The sequence below is a fragment of the Thalia democratica genome, chromosome 2, assembly GCF_965202585.1.
Source record: "Thalia democratica chromosome 2, ktThaDemo2.hap1.1, whole genome shotgun sequence".
NCBI classification, from domain to species: Eukaryota; Metazoa; Chordata; class Thaliacea; order Salpida; family Salpidae; genus Thalia; species Thalia democratica.
The window spans coordinates 43,261,239-43,278,455 of record NC_139166.1 but is presented as its reverse complement, the minus strand read 5'-3'; the positions used below and the strand labels follow the sequence as shown (position 1 = coordinate 43,278,455).

Genomic DNA, 17,217 nt, shown 5'->3' with positions numbered 1-17,217 from the left:
AAAAACTGAAAACACTATATCTAAAAAACTACTTTATTTAAAAAAAACACGTACCAGTAGTTAAATTATAAACATTATGATATTAGGGAAATAAGGAAAAGAAATCTTATTGACAATAACTCAGAATTATCAGAGCTAGATTTGTGAGAAATTAGATCGTCGTGCACTCAATAATAAACCTAGGGAACCTTTTTAGTCAGGAATTACAAAAATTACTTTTCTTAAATTTAACACTTTTTAATCAATAGTTTTTACTCTTTAACTACTATAATAACAAAAAAAAGTAAGACATTTTTTTTCAAACTTATAACTTTAAAAATTTTAAGTCAGTTTAAAAATATATTTTTTTTAAGATTACATAATCACTGTAGACGATTTATCAGACTAAAATATATTTTAGTAAATTTGTATGTTGGGAACGGGTCAAAATTGCACGAAGGGTCAATTTTGCACGAAAGCAAATTTGCACGAGGGGACAAAATTGCACGATGACTATTTTGAACCAAGGGTCAATTTTTCACGAGTTACAATTTTGCACGAGAGTAAAAAAAGAAGAAGAAAAAAAGTTATAAAAAAAAAACAGAAAAAAAAAGAAAGTTAAATTGATAGAAAAACAAATAAAAAGTTACTGACCGAGAGTAAAAGATAAGGGTAAAAGTGATAGTAAAAATAGAAATAAAAAAATAACTAATAAAAATTATTAAAAAAAAAAGAAAAGAAAAACAAATAAATATTAATTAATTAAAAATAAAAAAAAAGCTACCGACCGAGGGTAAGGGGTAACAGTGATAGTATGAAAAAAAATTATAATTAATAAAAAAATACTAAAATTAAAATAAAAGATAAATTCAACTCGTGCAATTTTGTTCGCTCGTGCAAATTTGACACCTATCCGTATATATTAGTATATGTATAATTTTAAATTTTACTGTAGAAATAAAGTAAACATTAGATTTATTGTAAATTTTCATTTCCTACATTATTTTTAAGTTTTAAATGGCTACAAGTATTAATGGCATAAAAATGTGCATTTAAATTGAAATAGTTACTCAAGTATCATTAAAATTGTAAGGATTTTTATTGTTTATCGGTAAATTAAAAAAACTTTACATATAATAAAACTGCAAAAGCTTAATTTATTTAATACTGCTATAAAAATTAACTTACTAACATAGTAAGCAATAGTGATGTATTAAAACTCATGCGAAAAAATCCACTGAAAAAAATTTATAAAAAAGTTATTATACTTTTTTTTTCAATAAGCTACAAACTCATTGACTTTTATTTAACAAAACAACTCGTTTAAAACTTCTATCTTTAATATATAATTAAACTATTACAAGCTTTTGTATTGGTTATTGTCTAAAGTATTTCCTACCCAAACTAAACTTAAGACTAATTCCATCAAAAAATTCCATTAAACAAAACAGCTTGAAATAATTTAAATGTTTCACAATTAAACCCATGGTAGTATTCCGGGGCAGTCCATGTTTTAGGAGAACATTCTTCAAAGAGCTGCATGCGTTTACTTGTCCATAACTAAAAAAATTTGTAAGAATTTATTTAAAAACTATATATATAAATATTTTTTAAAGTTTTCCAAGTACAAAAAAGTTAAGTTTTAATTTTTTTATGTAAAAATTTGAATTTATAAAATACTTTTCGAGTGTAGAATATTCTGAAAAATGAACACTTCATTACGTCCAAAAAATATAAAAGATAAGTTTTAAATAGAGTTTATAAAGGGACTTTATCAAAAGCTTGTAAATAAAAATCTGAATAGATTTATTCAAAGATATTTAATAAAAACTATTAACTCTTAATATTTTTAAAACGATATTTACCATATTTTTTACTCCTTCATCATTCATGAACTGGGCAGTGTTAAGTTGAAAGCACATAAAGTCAAAATTTTGGCCGTCAGTTCCTATACATTGGATCGACAAACTTTCTTTCATACTACCATCTTCATTCTAAATTTTTAAACTCATATTTTATTAAAATGATAAGTAATTTAGAAATATCCGATTAGAATAAAAAGATTATGTATAGTATTATGAACATAAGTTTTTTTTCTGATATAACATTGTAAAAGCTAAAATATTTTTATAGATAAATAAGCACAAATCTAATACAGTTAAGATGCTTTTTACTATAAATTTTAATATCATTATTTTGGATGATTAAAAATATGTTTAGAAAATGAGATATCTAAAATTAAATTACAAGACTTACTTTTTTAAACATAACGATTTTAAACAAAATTAAAAAAAGTATTGTAAGTTTGTAGAGAATATTATTTTAAGTCATAAATGCAGTTATAACAATATAGTATAATAGAATAGATAGATCTTTTTTTTTTAACAAACCGTTTAAAACAATAAACAACTAACTAGTGACAATAAATAGCAGGACTAAAACTTATACTTCAAACTTTTATACAGAACAAAATTTGATAGTAAAATTTAAATTTTCCGTTACGCATGTTGTCACAATGTTAATTATTGACGTTTTCATATTAAAAAAAATCATTTTAGGTAAAAGTTTATAATAAGTTCTAAATGGTTCTGTAGTAAGATTGTATGTAAATTGAATAAAATGATAGTTTCTTCTAGTTTAGGCCTTTAAAGCTCAAGCACAAATCAAATTATATGGGGATTTTAACTATTTTGTTTTTTAAATTTATTCTTTACATGACTATTTTTTAAATATCAGCTTGTAAATTTTATTTCTGTTTATCTTGTATTGTATTTCACTGTGCATTGTTCTTTGGATAAAAAACAAAATAACCTTGTGAAAAAAAAATTAAATACATTATAAACTTTAAATCCTTCTACAACTGTTTTATTGTTTATAAAAACTAATCGCAAGCTTTTTAAAGAGATATCATCTTATTTTGATCTGCAAAATATCATACCACTAAATCAAGTTGTTGAGCTCTTGAATAGGTCGTGTTGAAGCAAGATTTAAGCATTTTTCCCTGGAATTCTTCCTCGCTTAGTTCTTGCAAATTGTACTCAATAATTGTATGTGTATGATGAGTTTTATTGTTATCTGAAAAACCTGTAAAGTATAAATATTGAACATTTGTAATTTAATTACTTTACATCGCTTTTTAAGAAGATCAGACAACATAACATCTTTAATTTTCTAATATAAAACCAAATTAAAAGCAAAACAGTATGTTATAAATACAAAAAATGAAACGTCATTTTAAATACCTTGATTACTTTAAATCAAATTAAGTAATTAAAAATGATTATACATGGAAAAAATCTATACAGAACATAATTAAATAGTATATAGAAAAATAAAATCAGTTCAAAAAAAAAAAAAGACAACACACTTTTGCATTAAAATAAAAACTATGAAACTGTGTGTTTTCATATCTACACTTCAAAATGTAATTTACTTTATTAAAAACTATCTTGTAACCTTAAAATATTTTTTATTTTAAACCAGATGTTATTTAATTGAACAAAATAGTAAACAAAATAAGATTAACAATTATTTTAGCAGGAAGAGATTATACCAGTTTTTCTAAGATCAATGGTTATTTGATAAAAACAGCCTAAGAACTAATAATAAGCATTATTTAAAAAAAAATTTTTTTTAACTTTACTACTTAGAAATTGTTATATTCATTCCTAACCAGACTTATTTACGAATTTGTACATATTCGAATCAGGAATGTCGCTGATAGCAAGCGCAGGACGAGTATTTGGTATTTGCATTTCATTGCTTTTCTCCACGTTGATCGAGTCAGCAAAGTTTTTTAAATTTTTCTGTAATTATAAAATAGTGGTTAATAATAAGTTGTTTTTTTTTTGTTTTTTGAAATAAATCAAATTTCTATAGTTGGAGCAACAATAACTAAGGTAAAATTGCATAAAAAAATTAACTTAAAATTTATTATATTCTAATTAATATAAGTCTCTTTGTCAGTACCTAGACAAAAAAAACATTGTTTTAAATATAAAAAAATATGATTTAAAGTTAATTAGTAACATTATCTTAAAACTATATAAACTTTCCCTAAAAAAATAACATGATAAAAGCAACAAAAAAAAATTCATAAAAATAATAAAATATTTTAAGCATTAAAAGTATTAATATAAACTTACCTTAGATAACGCTTGTACGGGAGCTTTACTTTCAAGCTTTATTTTCCATTTAGTTGGCAAGTCGGGAATAAATATGTCACTTTGGAGAACATTCGCTGAAAGTTATCAACTTCTTAGGATTTTTATTTTTAAAAGTTTTCCAATTATAAAAGCGTAACAAAAATTTTAAGAAACTCAAAGTCAGAAATCATATGAACATTCATATTATTTTTAAAACTTAATTGATATCATATTCTGTTTATAGGAAACACATTTTTATATAAAAAAAGATATAAAAATAATACATTATATATAACGTATATAGTTCAACACACATTATTAAATTATTTAACTTTAAATGAAAATTGTTATTTGTTTTTGTAACTACTTCAATGTACTTGAATTTGTCTATGAGTATGTTACTAAGTATTTAAAACAAAAAACTTTATTAAACAATAATGTTTGAATTATATTAACAACGCAAAAAAAAAGCAAAATATTTTTTTTAATACATTTACAATCCTAAACTTTAGAATAAACGATGCTAAAATATTTAAAAACACTAAAATAATAACAACTGTTTATTAAGTATTTTACAAACCATTAATCTTTACAGCTTTATAAAAAGATATACAAATTAAATTTGTTTCAAAATAAATACAAGTTATTTAAGCCGAAAATCACCTCTATAGTATGATGAACTAGAAGGAATATTTTCGACAAAAATATTGTTTAAGAAATGTTCCTTGTTCAGTTCAGTCGCCCTCGCATTACAAAGTCTTATTAGCTCCCAAATCATCAAATTGCATTTTCTAGAAAAAATAACTTATACTTAAAATAATAGCTTTAGAAAAACTTATAATTTTAATTGATAAGTTTATTTAAAATCATTGAAATTTAGTAATAGCTTTATATTTATTCCAAATCATCAAATTGCATTTTCTAGAAAAATAACTTATACTTAAAAATAATAGCTTTAGAAAGATTTTAAATTTTTTCAAAAACTTTTATAAATTTACTTAAAAATAACCTACAAGGGGAATTATAATTTCAACATTAAAATTTTATAGACTTTTCAAAGTACTTATTAGTTATATTTTATAAATAAAGTTTTCTTTTTTGCTTAAAAATAATAAAATTTACATTTCAAACTTGTTTTTTAGCTTTTATCTGGTAGTGTCCACAATTTTTTCTCAATAAAAAATAAATAAAAACTTTGCAGTAAAATCAAACTTAATTTATAAAAGCATGTCTGTACAAAAGTAAAAGTTCACCAAAGTAAGATATTTCGATGAAGTCATTTAAGTGCTTACATTTAAAGTTACTACATAAATAGCCTTAAGTGTTATAATCATCAAAATTTAAATACTCACCTTTCTATTGGTATGTCATACAATTTCACTAGCTTAGAGTGTGACCAAGTATTCCGGTACTTGTGTAGAGTTTCAGGGTCAAAATCAAAAAGCTGAACATTTTGCATTACCTGTAAGTTGTATTAAATTTTTTTTAATATCTAAAAAAACTGCTATAAACTAATTTTTAAACAGTAATTTACAGGGTTGCCATTGATTTTTGAGAAAATTCTTTCAGGTTTTCTGAATTTCTTCCAGGTTTTCAAAAGTACACGTTTTTGGGTCTATTTTTAGTTTAAAGTTAAGTTTAAGGTTAAAAACTTTGCTAAGTAGAATTAATAATTTAATTAACTGTTTTTCAATAAAAATAATTTTGATGATGACAAAAAACTTTTACCTATGTTATAAATTTTTATTGTCAAATAAAAATTTAATTACTTTACATGTAAAAATTGTTTATAATTCCAGGTTTTTATAGTGATTTTTGTTTTTCAGGTTTTTTTTTTGTTTCTCAAATTCTAGGTTTTTACAGATTTTTTGCGTAAATTGTCAATTTCAAGGTTTTCTGGTAACCCCTAAATTACTTTTAAAATTCTTAAAGTTTTTCTATACTTATTATCAACAAAAAAGAAAAGTTAAATCATTCTAAATAAACTTAACATCAAAAACGAAAAACTATAACAACCTATAACAACATATCTCTTTTTTTTAATCGCTTTTTAAAATAATTAAGAAATCTAAGACAAAGAAACAAATTTAACAGAAAACACCATAAAAAATAAGAAATCTAAAAACTTAGATTACTTTAATGAACTATTTTGAAAGTTTATTATTGTATAAAACAAAATTTTACAAAATTTATGTTAAGTACTAAAGCATATAAATAGCAAATAGTTTTAATTTAAATAACAAGCGAGGATTCGTAAGCAACATGACAAGTTCATTAACTTACATCAATAGCTTTTTGATATTGCTCATCAGACCAAACTTGATCAGAAAGATCATACAACGATTTTGGAAACTGTTTCTCGCCAGTTTTATCTTCCATGAATACAGATTTTGTCAAAATCATCATTTGTTTAACTCCATTACATGCATAATGTTGTTCATTACTTATAAAACATTTCTCTTTATTGTAATCAGCCATTTCTTCGAAAGGAATTTTTGGTTTGTATCTTTGCATTTTATTTTTATACAAATATTAGTTAAAAACTTAAATGACTAAGATAATTTAAATATCATTTAATTTAAATCCATGTTTATTGTAGAAAATTTGCAAACTTTTTGTAAGGCTTATGTCATTAGAAAACTCAAAGTGGGCTTGCAAGCGGTAATTGACTTTTTTATGACTAGAAAATTAAACTTAGAATTAAGCATTGTTGGGTAGAAGTGGGTTACTCAGGGTTGCCACAGGCTTGTGAGAAATTTCTTCCAGATTTTTTGAATTTCTTCAAGGTTTTCAAAAGTACACGTTTTTGAATCTATATTTAGTTTAAAGCAAAGTTTAAGGTTTAAAATTATTTTAAGTAGTATAACAACACTAATAAGATACTGTAAAAGCACTTTAATTGTGTTTGAAAACAAAAATGTTGATGATGACAAAAAATTTATCTTTATGATAGATTTTTCATGTTAAATCAACACTTTACTACTTAAAATTTGAAAAAGTTTTTAAAACTCCAGGTTTTTTAGTACTTTTGTTCAAAATCCTGGTTTTTCCAAGTTTTTTTAGACAAAGTTGTCAAATTCCAGGTTTCTCAAGGATTGCAGGTTTTGTGGCAACCCTGTTTACTTCTTTTAAGGACTGGTTTTATTTTATTTTAAGTATTTCAGAAATTATTTGGGTTTAAATGTGGCCGATTTATGTTGAGTTATATTAAAAATTTTACATCGAAATTAAAGCTTGCAACAACTATACAAAATATACCTGATACTATTGAATATTAAATCCCTTTAACTGTTTTATCTGATACAGTATAGTTCATTTCAAAAATAGTATAAGTTTTTTAGAAATATCAAATCATTTGAATATTTTTCTATTTTTTTAAGTTACTATTCTTAAAGAAAAATAGTTGTGTTTTTCGGGGAGACTAAAGTTCATAAAAGTCAAAAACTCATAGAGAAACATATTTCGTTTCTCTCAGGCTCGAGCACATATAGAGAAGTTACAAAAGAATTTTCACAAGTTTTCATTCTTAGAACCAAAACTTTTTGAAGTTTTTTCAAGCAACGTTGTAAAAAATGTTTATGTTCTTTTTTTTTGAAAACATATTGTTTGATAGAAACTAAACTATACTTCAGAAAATTGGTAAAATGATAAGTTTTAAATAAGTTTTGAGGTATTTTTTGGAGTTTTTAAAGTCAGTTTTTAACAAAAATTTTGTAATTTCTAGTAACTTTGATTTGAAGATAGCAATAACTCCGTTACATTTTTATTTACAAAACCTCTGAAATACTTAAAACAAAAAAAAAACAGATTTTAAAACAATAAATTTAATGATACACAACTATGTATAGTACCTAGTTATATTTCCTGTTAAACTAAAATTAATGTTCTTTAGTCAATTGTCTCTTTATCCCCTTTTTAAGCTCATTGTGTACTACAAATAAAAACATTTTACACTATAGAAAAAGTCAATAATTTCTCAAAAAAAAGCTTATTATTATCGAACTTAAAACTAAATATAACAAATGTCTTTTTCTACCATACTTACAATAGCAACTTCATACATACTGTTATAACTTTAGTTGTAGTTAAACTTGTTTTAGACGCTCTTTAAAATTATCTATGTAATCAAAGTTGAACAGGAACAACAAATTCAAGTAAAATTTTACCATTTCAATTTTTTAGTAAGAAAAGTTTAATAAAAAAAAAAACAGTCTATTAGTAAAAGTTATTGAAGCAACTTAACATATTTTAATCAATGTTAAACAGCATATCAAAATAACTTAAAATATTTTAAAAACTAACCCAGGAATGTATTCTGCTAGTATTTTTTCATGAGCATAATCTATTGTATTATCTTTTTCATATTCTTCAGGTTTCCAGTCAGAAGGAATTTTAGCAGGATTAAAGTTAACCTAGTTTGAAATAATTTGTTAAAATTATAACTAGATAAATATAACAGATTAAAATGTTTCTTCATTTTTCTGCAATGAAACGTAGTTTTTTCATTACTATTTTCTTAAAAATGCAAAATATTACTAAGAATATATTTATAGGTTTTTAAGCAGAATACCAAACATATGTTTTAAAAACAAAAATGTCATCAACGTAAAGAACTTAAAAATAAATAAAGAAAAAGAACAAAAACTAGAATTAGACTATTTCACTAAAAAACTATACCCTCTTAATGTTTTTTAGCGATTGTTTTAAACCGTTTACACCAGGGGTAGGTAAACTGCGGCCCGAGGGCCGCATTCCAAACTTTGTTTCAACTAATTTATTATATATACTTTTTTTTAACTTCAGTGTTATCTTCAAAAGATAATCTATTGCCTAAACTTTTTTGTTTATAAATTTTTTTTTTTGCACATAAAAATCTTTCCTTTTTCAACCTACCAACCCCTGGTTTACACAATCATTTTTTTAATGCAAATAACTTGTTAAAAGCAGACTTTTTAACACCAATGTCCAGCTTTAATAATATTTTTACAAAAATTTTTAAACTTTTTTCAAAAATCTGCTTCTTACTAGTTGTTCATGTTCAACTTAAAAACGTAAATTGATGCACATTTTTTGTAAAAATAGTTTTTTAAATTGATGCCTTTCATAATAAGCAACCAAAAAACTCTCCAATGTTGACGCCTTATATATCAAAAACATTATAAATTTTAGTTTTTAAAAGTGATAAAAAATAACTAGTAGCTTAAAAAATATTATAAGTAAGACTCAATTTCATAAAAAATTTATATACCTTTATACAATACACTCCTTTTTTAATTACTTTTATTCTTTAGTTATGAATTAAAACAAAATAAAATTTTACAGTAAATAACTAAAATCTGACATTTTTCCTTTAACAAAATATGTAAAACATACATCTCTCCAGTTTATAGGATACTTAGGCTTTCTTTTGCTTGAAGTTCGACCTTTTTCAGAAAACCTTCCAGGTACTAACTTAAATGCTTTATTACGACTAGGAATTGTTATTGGGGAGTTAATATACTTGTAAGCTTTAAAAGTATTTGTGAAAGGATTCAAACGCATTGACATATTTTTCTTCTAAAACCTGTAAAAATTAAAAGTTCTTAAGTTTAAGCTAACAAAATAAGTCTAATAGTTTAAATAATAATATTAATATTTAAGAAGGCGTAAATGTATATTTAGTCTTACCTAAATTAAAATTTAAGTAATTCTATCTTAACTATATTACGCGGGTAGGTGTCAAATTTGCACGAGCAGACAAAATTGCACAAGGGGACTAAATTGCACAAAGATACCTTTGCACGCAGACACTTTTGCACAGAGACATTTTTGCACGGGTTCAATTTTTTTATTCATTTTTTACTTTTTTTTTACTATCACTCTTACCCCTAACCCTCAGTCAATAACTTTTTTTTTGTATTTTTATTAATTTATAATTTAGTTTTTTTGGTTGCTTTTTTTTATACATATTTTTGATCTGTTTTTTTTTTACTCTCATGCAAAAATTACTCTCCATGCAAAATTGACCCTTGGTGCAAAATTTTTTTTGTGCAATTTTTTCTCCTTGTGCAAATTTGTCTTTGTGCAAAAGTATCTTTGTGCAAAATTGACCCTTTGTGAAATTTTGTGTGCGTGCAATTTGACCCGTTCCCATACAGGGTTGCCAAATGTTTTTAGCAAATTTTCTTTAGGTTTTCTAATTTTTTTCTAGGTATTTAAAAGTACACATTTTTGGGTCTATTTATATTTTAAAGTGAAGTTTAAGTAAGAAGATAAACAGTGTAAAAACATAAAAAAGATACTGTTAAGCTGCTTTGAATGTGTATTTTGATAAATATTTTTTGATGATGACAAAAAATTGTTATCTATATAATAGATTTTTGTGCCAAATCGAAATTTTACCACTGAACATGTTTGAACATGTTGAAAACTCCAGGTTTTTTCAGGTTTTTTAGCATAAATTGTCAAAATTACAGGTTTTCCAGGTTTTTTGGCAACCCTGATATCATACATAAGTCTTAATAATAAAACTATTGAAATTAAGATATTAAGCATTTAATGTTCCACTAATTTGTTTATAAAACAATGCTTCACTAAGATATAAGATTAATTATATCCTCAGTTACAATAAATTTATTGTTCAAATAGAACTAAGATCCGTGAAAACTCTGAACATTTAGTTTCATGACAATATGAAGATTAACTACTTAAATAAAACTAACTTTAATATATAATTATAGACTTTTGTTTATATCAGAGTTTTCCAAACTTTTTCAAAAGTACCCCTCTCAAGAAATAAAAAAAGCTATGGGTCCCCTCCAACAAGATTACTCAAAAAACTACCATTGAAATAAAACCTAAGACTTTTTTTATTTATTTTTATTTTTGCTCTTCATCAGCAACTCCAGAATATCTAGTTTAAGTTTCAAATTATGACGTCATGCCTCCTGTGGTTCCTTTACATGCCCCCCTCCTTTGCTGCTCATGGCCCCCTGAATATCTGTCATGGCCCGCTTTGGGAAATCCTGGTTTATATTGATCATTTAGAATTATTTTTACTGGCACTATTTCTGAAATTATTTTAATACTAAACTTTTAAATTACAATGAATTAACCAACAATTTTTTTAATTTATAGTGTACTTAAAATACCATAACTATAAATGGGTATTAGTTTTAAACTTACTATTAGTGAATCAGGGTAGCCACTTAATTTTTCAAAAAAATTCCAGGTTTTCCAAATTTCTTCCAGGTTTTTAAAAGTACACATTTTTTGTTCTATTTTTAGTTTAAAGTTAAATCTAAGGTAAAAAACTGTGTTAAACAGTATAAAAACATTGAAAAGATAATGTAAAGCTACTTTAAATATGTTTTTAACAAAAAAAAATTTTTGATGATGACAGAAATTTTTCATTTATATGATATATTTTTATGATATATTCTATTTGAATAAGACCTATTTACAACAACTGAGGATCTCCTATATGCAAGTATAGGAGTGAAACGTTGTTTTGTTAGTAATAAACTGTCAAAATAAATATTGGATTAAAATCTCCTTAAAGACATTTAAGTCGAGAACTTGTTTAATTTAAAACAAGTTACATTATTATATACTTTTTGAGTCAAATTGAAATTTTACTACAGAAAGTGTCAAAATTGATAAAATTCTAGGTCTTTCCAGGTTTTTTTATTGATTTTTGATCAAAATTCCAGGTTTTCCAGGTTTTTTTCAAAATTTCTCAAATTCCAGGTTTTTCCAGGTTATTTTTGCCTAAATTGTCAAATTCCAGGTTTTTCAAGGTTTTTCCAGGTAAAGTGGCAACCCTGTGAACTATATAATGTTCAATTGATTAAATTTACCCCTTAGTCAAAATATAAAAACAGATATCCTATACTACAACAATACTATATTATTTACTTCTATTATTTTATTATCATCATATAATCTAAAAAGACATCAACATTTTAATCGATTCCAAAAAAAATTAAACTACAGTAACCTCTCGCTTATTTACGCACATTGTGTCCACAGAAAAAGTGCGTAAGATATGAGAGATCGTAAAGAAACGAGAGGTACCAAATATACTCACTAAAATGGCTGTTTTTTAATATTGCTTCTAGTTAAAAGCAGACTGGGCACTTTCCCACTTTAACAATTTGTTTACTTTATTTATAAATATGAAAATAACAGATAAAACTATACATATATTAAAAAAAAGGATTTGAATTTCTATAAAATAATAATAATACGCGTAGAAATAATTTTACTATTTTAATAATAAGTAGAAATATTCTTTATCTTTATTTATATGTGACATTTATATTCTATTCTAATTAGCAAAATCAATTTATAATTAAGAATTTCTTTTCAATTATAAAATGGTGTTTATTAAATATATAATGCAAGACTGCTGTATTATTTCTTTGTGTTTTAAACTCTCATTATTTCATTATACTTTCATTATTAAAAACAGTCATGTTTATTTCAGAACTTTGATTTAATCTCTTATTGTTTACAAAATTTCTGATATACTGAGGTATAACTAAATGTTTATCAATTAGTCAAGGAAAATAAATTTACAAAGTCTAAAGATATAGAGAGGTGTGTTAGCATTCAAAAACATATTTAAATTTAAAAATATACATTATACCTAATTTGTGCAATATCAAAAAAAATAAAAATTTTATTTTCTGAATTTTATAGAATTCTGAAATGCGTAACTAAACAAGAGTGCGTAACTTCACGAGTGCGTAAAGATCCGAGAGGTTACTGTAAACATAAGTGAGCATTACACAAATAGATAAGTTTACAATACGGTGCTCATAAATACATCAACCATTGAGTTTTCAAAACCAAAAAGTATTTTGTTTTTTTTTACATTTGGCAAATCGCACAAAAACATGATGTGCAAAATTTTACATGATTTAAAGGAATTTTTACCTTGGCATAATTCAATTTTCTGAAAAACCCTATATGGGAAATGAAAAAGTAACCTTAGAGTTTTTATTTAAATTTTTTTTTACATGTGGAAACTATCACAGATTGCGATTTAAAATAAGTTTTATGGAGGCACTTCGTGATATATAATTTTTATTTTTTTTGTTAGTTTTCTTGAATTTCCAGCTTTTTTTTTTCAAAAAATCAAGAAGTTCCTTTCTTTAAGTTGTCTTAAATTGTGCACAGTGTGTTTATGTGACAATTGTCACATTTAAAAAAATTTTCAAATAAAAACTCTAACATGGCATTTTTTGGTCCATTATAGTTTGAATTGAGGTGGTTTTCAGAAAATAAAATGTTGCTAAGTTGAGTGTTTCTTTAAATCATCTAAAATATTTCACAGAATGTTTTTATAATATTTGCCAAATGTAAAAAAAATTAGCTGAAAACTCAAAAGTTGCCATAATTATAATCACCCTAGTGTACAATTTACATCAGGGTTTCAAAAACTTTTTTTCAAAAGGGCCCTTTTAGAAATTAAAAAAGCTATGGTCCCATCCAACAAGACTTCTCAAAAAACTACCATTTTTTTGACCTTTTTTCTTTTCTTTTTTCTGCTCTTCATCATCAACTCCAGAATATCTAGTGTAAGTTTTAAATCATGGCCTTGTGGCTCCCCCTTTTACAGCTTATAGCCTCCAAAATTTCTGAAAATTTTTCTATAATATCTAGTATAGGTTTCAAACCTACCATTAAAAACGCTTAAGACCTTTCTTTGCTCATTATCATTAACTCAAGAATATCTGCTGTAAGTTTCAAATTATAGCCTCATAGCCCCCATGTGGTCCCTTTGCAGCTAATGGCATCTTAAATTTCTGTAATGGTCTACTTTAAAAAACCCTGATGGACTTTAAGAAACTCTTTAATAAATGCTTTAATAAATAACTACTCTACTGCAAACTTCTAAAACAAACTTACTCTAAAGTTTAGCACAGTTTTCACTTTAAGAAGTTTTTCCAGTTGATGTTGATATATTAAGAAAAAAAATCTAGGAGTAAAAAGGCAAGAAATAAAAACACATACCATTTAAACATAAATAATAAATAGCTCTTACATTACTTAAGCGAGTTGAAAATTTAAATGATTTTATACTTTTTATAAAATTAGGTGGATAATAAAATTTTAAAATTAGGTGGAAAATGAAATGTTTAAACTAGATGGAAATGGAATGTCTAAATTGAGAAATTTTTCTAGAATAAATGTACTTCTTTAGTGCTATAATTTGTACTAAGAAGCTTTTTAAGCATAATTTGCAATTTATAAAAATATAGGAATGTTCTCAATTAATAAAAATTAATTTTATATTTATTAAAAGTATGAAACAAACAAAATACCTTATAAACAACCTTAAAAATGTTTTATGCATCAAACAAGAATTCTATACTTTAAGTCAAATATATTTTGATAGAGCTCAAGTGTATAACTTAAAAAACTTGTAACTCTGTTGCAATTCGTTACATGATTTAGAATGAAGTTAGTAGGGTACTTTAAAAAAAAGTTTGCTCTTTTAGAAAATATTTAAATTTAGTCAAATGAGCTAAATAAGTTTTTCCTTAATTATATTTCATAGTATACACACAGTGGGACCATACACTGCAAATAATAAAAAACTTCACTTTTGAATTTTTCTTTAAAAATCAGTGATCAGAAAGCTAATACTCTAATAAACAAAGTCTTTAAAACAAAGTTAAAAAATTTGTCTACAACTTAAACTATGTCAGTTGGTCCGAGGTCATTTAAAGTGTTTTTTTAAATCAATTTGGATAACTCTAAATTAGAAATTAACTCTAAAATAGAAACACTTGAAATTGTTTACATAATTATTTTTTTAAGATCAAAGCAAATGTCTTAAAGATTTTATTAAATTACTTGATGTTTAGATTTAAAAACTGAACAGCTTAAAATATTACATTGTAACAAACATTTTGTATGTAAATATAGTAAAATTAAAATGCAATTTCGTAACAAAAAATCTCATTTATTTAGTTATATGGTTGTTTGTAAATTAAAACATTTGGTAAGTGAAAATAAATAATAAATAATTGAAAAAAAAGTACTTATAATTGCTTGTATTATTTATAAAATAATATAACTAATCAGTTTAACATTAGCAAAAAGCATCAGGGTTTTTATGCAAACTTATATTTTAATAATTAATTAAAACAATAAGACCTTTTAATCGAATAAATTATTCTATAAATTTCACCAAACATGCTAATATAGAAACTAATAAACATTAAATACTAATATCTTTTAACAGTTTTTAAACGTAGTACAACAAATTATTAGTCATGCAAAATTGCTAGGCAAGATTATTAACAAGAGAGTATTAAGTATTTTATCCAAAAATATTCACAAAATTTGCTTATTTGCGTTTTCAATTCTATAAGACACTAGAATTTAATCATTTTCTTAAGATTATAAATACAACTTGAAATACATAAAAATAAATAAATTCTATAGATAACTCTTAAATGGTAGAATTGATTTAATTAAACAAAAAGTCTCTTTTGTTTGAGTGTTAATATGTTTAAAAGCAGTTTTCATATGTTCAGGTTTGTAATTATGAGATGTAATAAACTTCTGTGAGTAACAAGGATCTTTAAAAACTGTATCTTCACCTAAAAATTTTCTATTGTAAGTTGGTTTTACACCTGCTAATCTTGCTAACATCCCTGCATAAACATCATCAATATACAATAAGGGCAAGTTTAGTGAATGTTCATACATCATTTTTACAACGTCCATAGAAAGAACATAACCTGCACCTGGGCAGTAATCAGGATAATATAATCCTTTGTATATTCTGTGAGGTACACTATACTTTACTGAAGTATCCCTGTAAGGAGGTGAACCTGATCTCATATGGCCTACATACAGCCCCTGCTTAGAAACTATCAAATTATCATTAAACAAATAATCAACCAAATTTTTTGTATGCACAAAAACGTCATCATCAGCTGTCATAAAGTATTCTGCTGAACTACAATACTGGCTTGCCCATTTAAACTGTGATACTAGTTTAATAGTTAAATTGTAAAAATTTTCTGTGAAACTGTCTTGAATAATATCTGCATATTTTTCATTTTCTTTTAAAAGTTGAACTTTTTCAGTTAATGTATTTGAACTGCTTATTCCAACCATAAACATAACTAAAACATTCTTGTGTTTGTTGTAAGTCTTCCAGTTACTCATTTTACCCCAAGTTTCACGAATTGCATTACGCCTTTCAAAGTTATTTGGATGAGTTTTAATAAATATTAATAAAGAAACATCTTTATCAGTACAAATATCTTTATTGTTAATAATATACTTATAGCTTCCTGGATTGTATGGAACAACACCCAATTGACTGTTTTCATACACAGTAAAATCAGTTGGATAATTCACCCTACGCAAAAAATATCCTCCAATACTCTGAAATACAAATTGCACTTTAAAGCTGCTATATAAGAAAAAGATGGACAACAAAAAAAGTACTAAAATATATTTAAGCTTTAATTTCATTGAAGTTGCAAACTTTGTTTCATTCACTTGTTCTAGATGAGTTTAAATTTAGCAAATTGGTAATTTTCTGTGAAACATTGTAAGATTGTTGACCTAATATTAAATAAAATAAGTATTAAACTTTAAGTGAAACTGATGACAGATAAAGTTTATAAAAACTTCATAACTTTAAACTAATTATGCATAGCTATGTGTCTAAACAAAAAACTAATTACTAGACACATTACAAAATTGATTATTTTTTGTCAATTTTCGACAAATAAAACTTAGTCAAAAATATTTTTAAAGTTAAAACAGTCATAGTATAATTCTTTACTCATGATAAATTAAGTATATTAACAATTCAAGCTAACCATACTTAAGTTATATAAGTATTAAAACCCATACTAACTTTTCACAGCTTTTTTTTTTGAATTATAAAAATAAATTATAAATGATGTATAAAAAAATTAAGCTAATAATTTCAATATAATTATTGAACTTTTACTTTTTTAAGTTTCTAATTTTGCTACTTAAAAATTAAAACAAGTTATTATGTAGTATGATTTTAGATACAAAAAAAAACTCTACTATCATTTGTTTTTACTATGCTCCCTTTTTTATAGGGTTG

The 17,217-nt window shown here is 24.4% G+C and overlaps 2 protein-coding genes across 2 annotated transcripts; both read right to left on the bottom strand.

The window, feature by feature from the left end:
• Positions 1-1,116: 1,116 nt before the first annotated feature.
• On the bottom strand, positions 1,117-14,089 carry LOC145829492 (large ribosomal subunit protein mL37-like). Its single transcript, XM_082937306.1, has 11 exons — positions 14,019-14,089; positions 9,498-9,687; positions 8,427-8,536; positions 6,408-6,630; positions 5,477-5,586; positions 4,788-4,915; positions 4,125-4,219; positions 3,653-3,785; positions 2,918-3,063; positions 1,845-1,973; positions 1,117-1,539 (listed from the first exon to the last, which is right to left on the bottom strand). Exons 2-11 carry the CDS (start codon positions 9,669-9,671, stop codon positions 1,405-1,407), a joined length of 1,383 nt encoding a protein of 460 aa, XP_082793432.1. The 5' UTR covers positions 9,672-9,687; positions 14,019-14,089; the 3' UTR covers positions 1,117-1,404.
• Positions 14,090-15,374: 1,285 nt separating this feature from the next.
• LOC145849757 (lactosylceramide 1,3-N-acetyl-beta-D-glucosaminyltransferase-like) lies at positions 15,375-16,670 on the bottom strand. Its single transcript, XM_082954805.1, has one exon. The coding sequence runs from the start codon at positions 16,605-16,607 to the stop codon at positions 15,558-15,560; it is 1,050 nt and encodes a 349-aa protein (XP_082810931.1). The 5' UTR covers positions 16,608-16,670; the 3' UTR covers positions 15,375-15,557.
• Between the last annotated feature and the right edge of the window lie 547 nt (positions 16,671-17,217).

Bases quoted from the DNA above. Each gene is read 5' to 3' on its own strand.
- LOC145829492 (XM_082937306.1), bottom strand. From the start codon at position 9,671: ATGTCAATGCGTTTGAATCCTTTCACAAATACTTTTAAAGCTTACAAG. The intron at 6,631-8,426 runs GTTAGTTTTTAA...TAAAATGCAAAG, and splicing joins CTAGCAGAATACATTCCTGG to ATACAAACCAAAAATTCCTT. The intron at 4,220-4,787 runs GTGATTTTCGGC...GATAACTTTCAG, and splicing joins TAGTTCATCATACTATAGAG to CGAATGTTCTCCAAAGTGAC.
- LOC145849757 (XM_082954805.1), bottom strand. From the start codon at position 16,607: ATGAAATTAAAGCTTAAATATATTTTAGTACTTTTTTTGTTGTCCATC.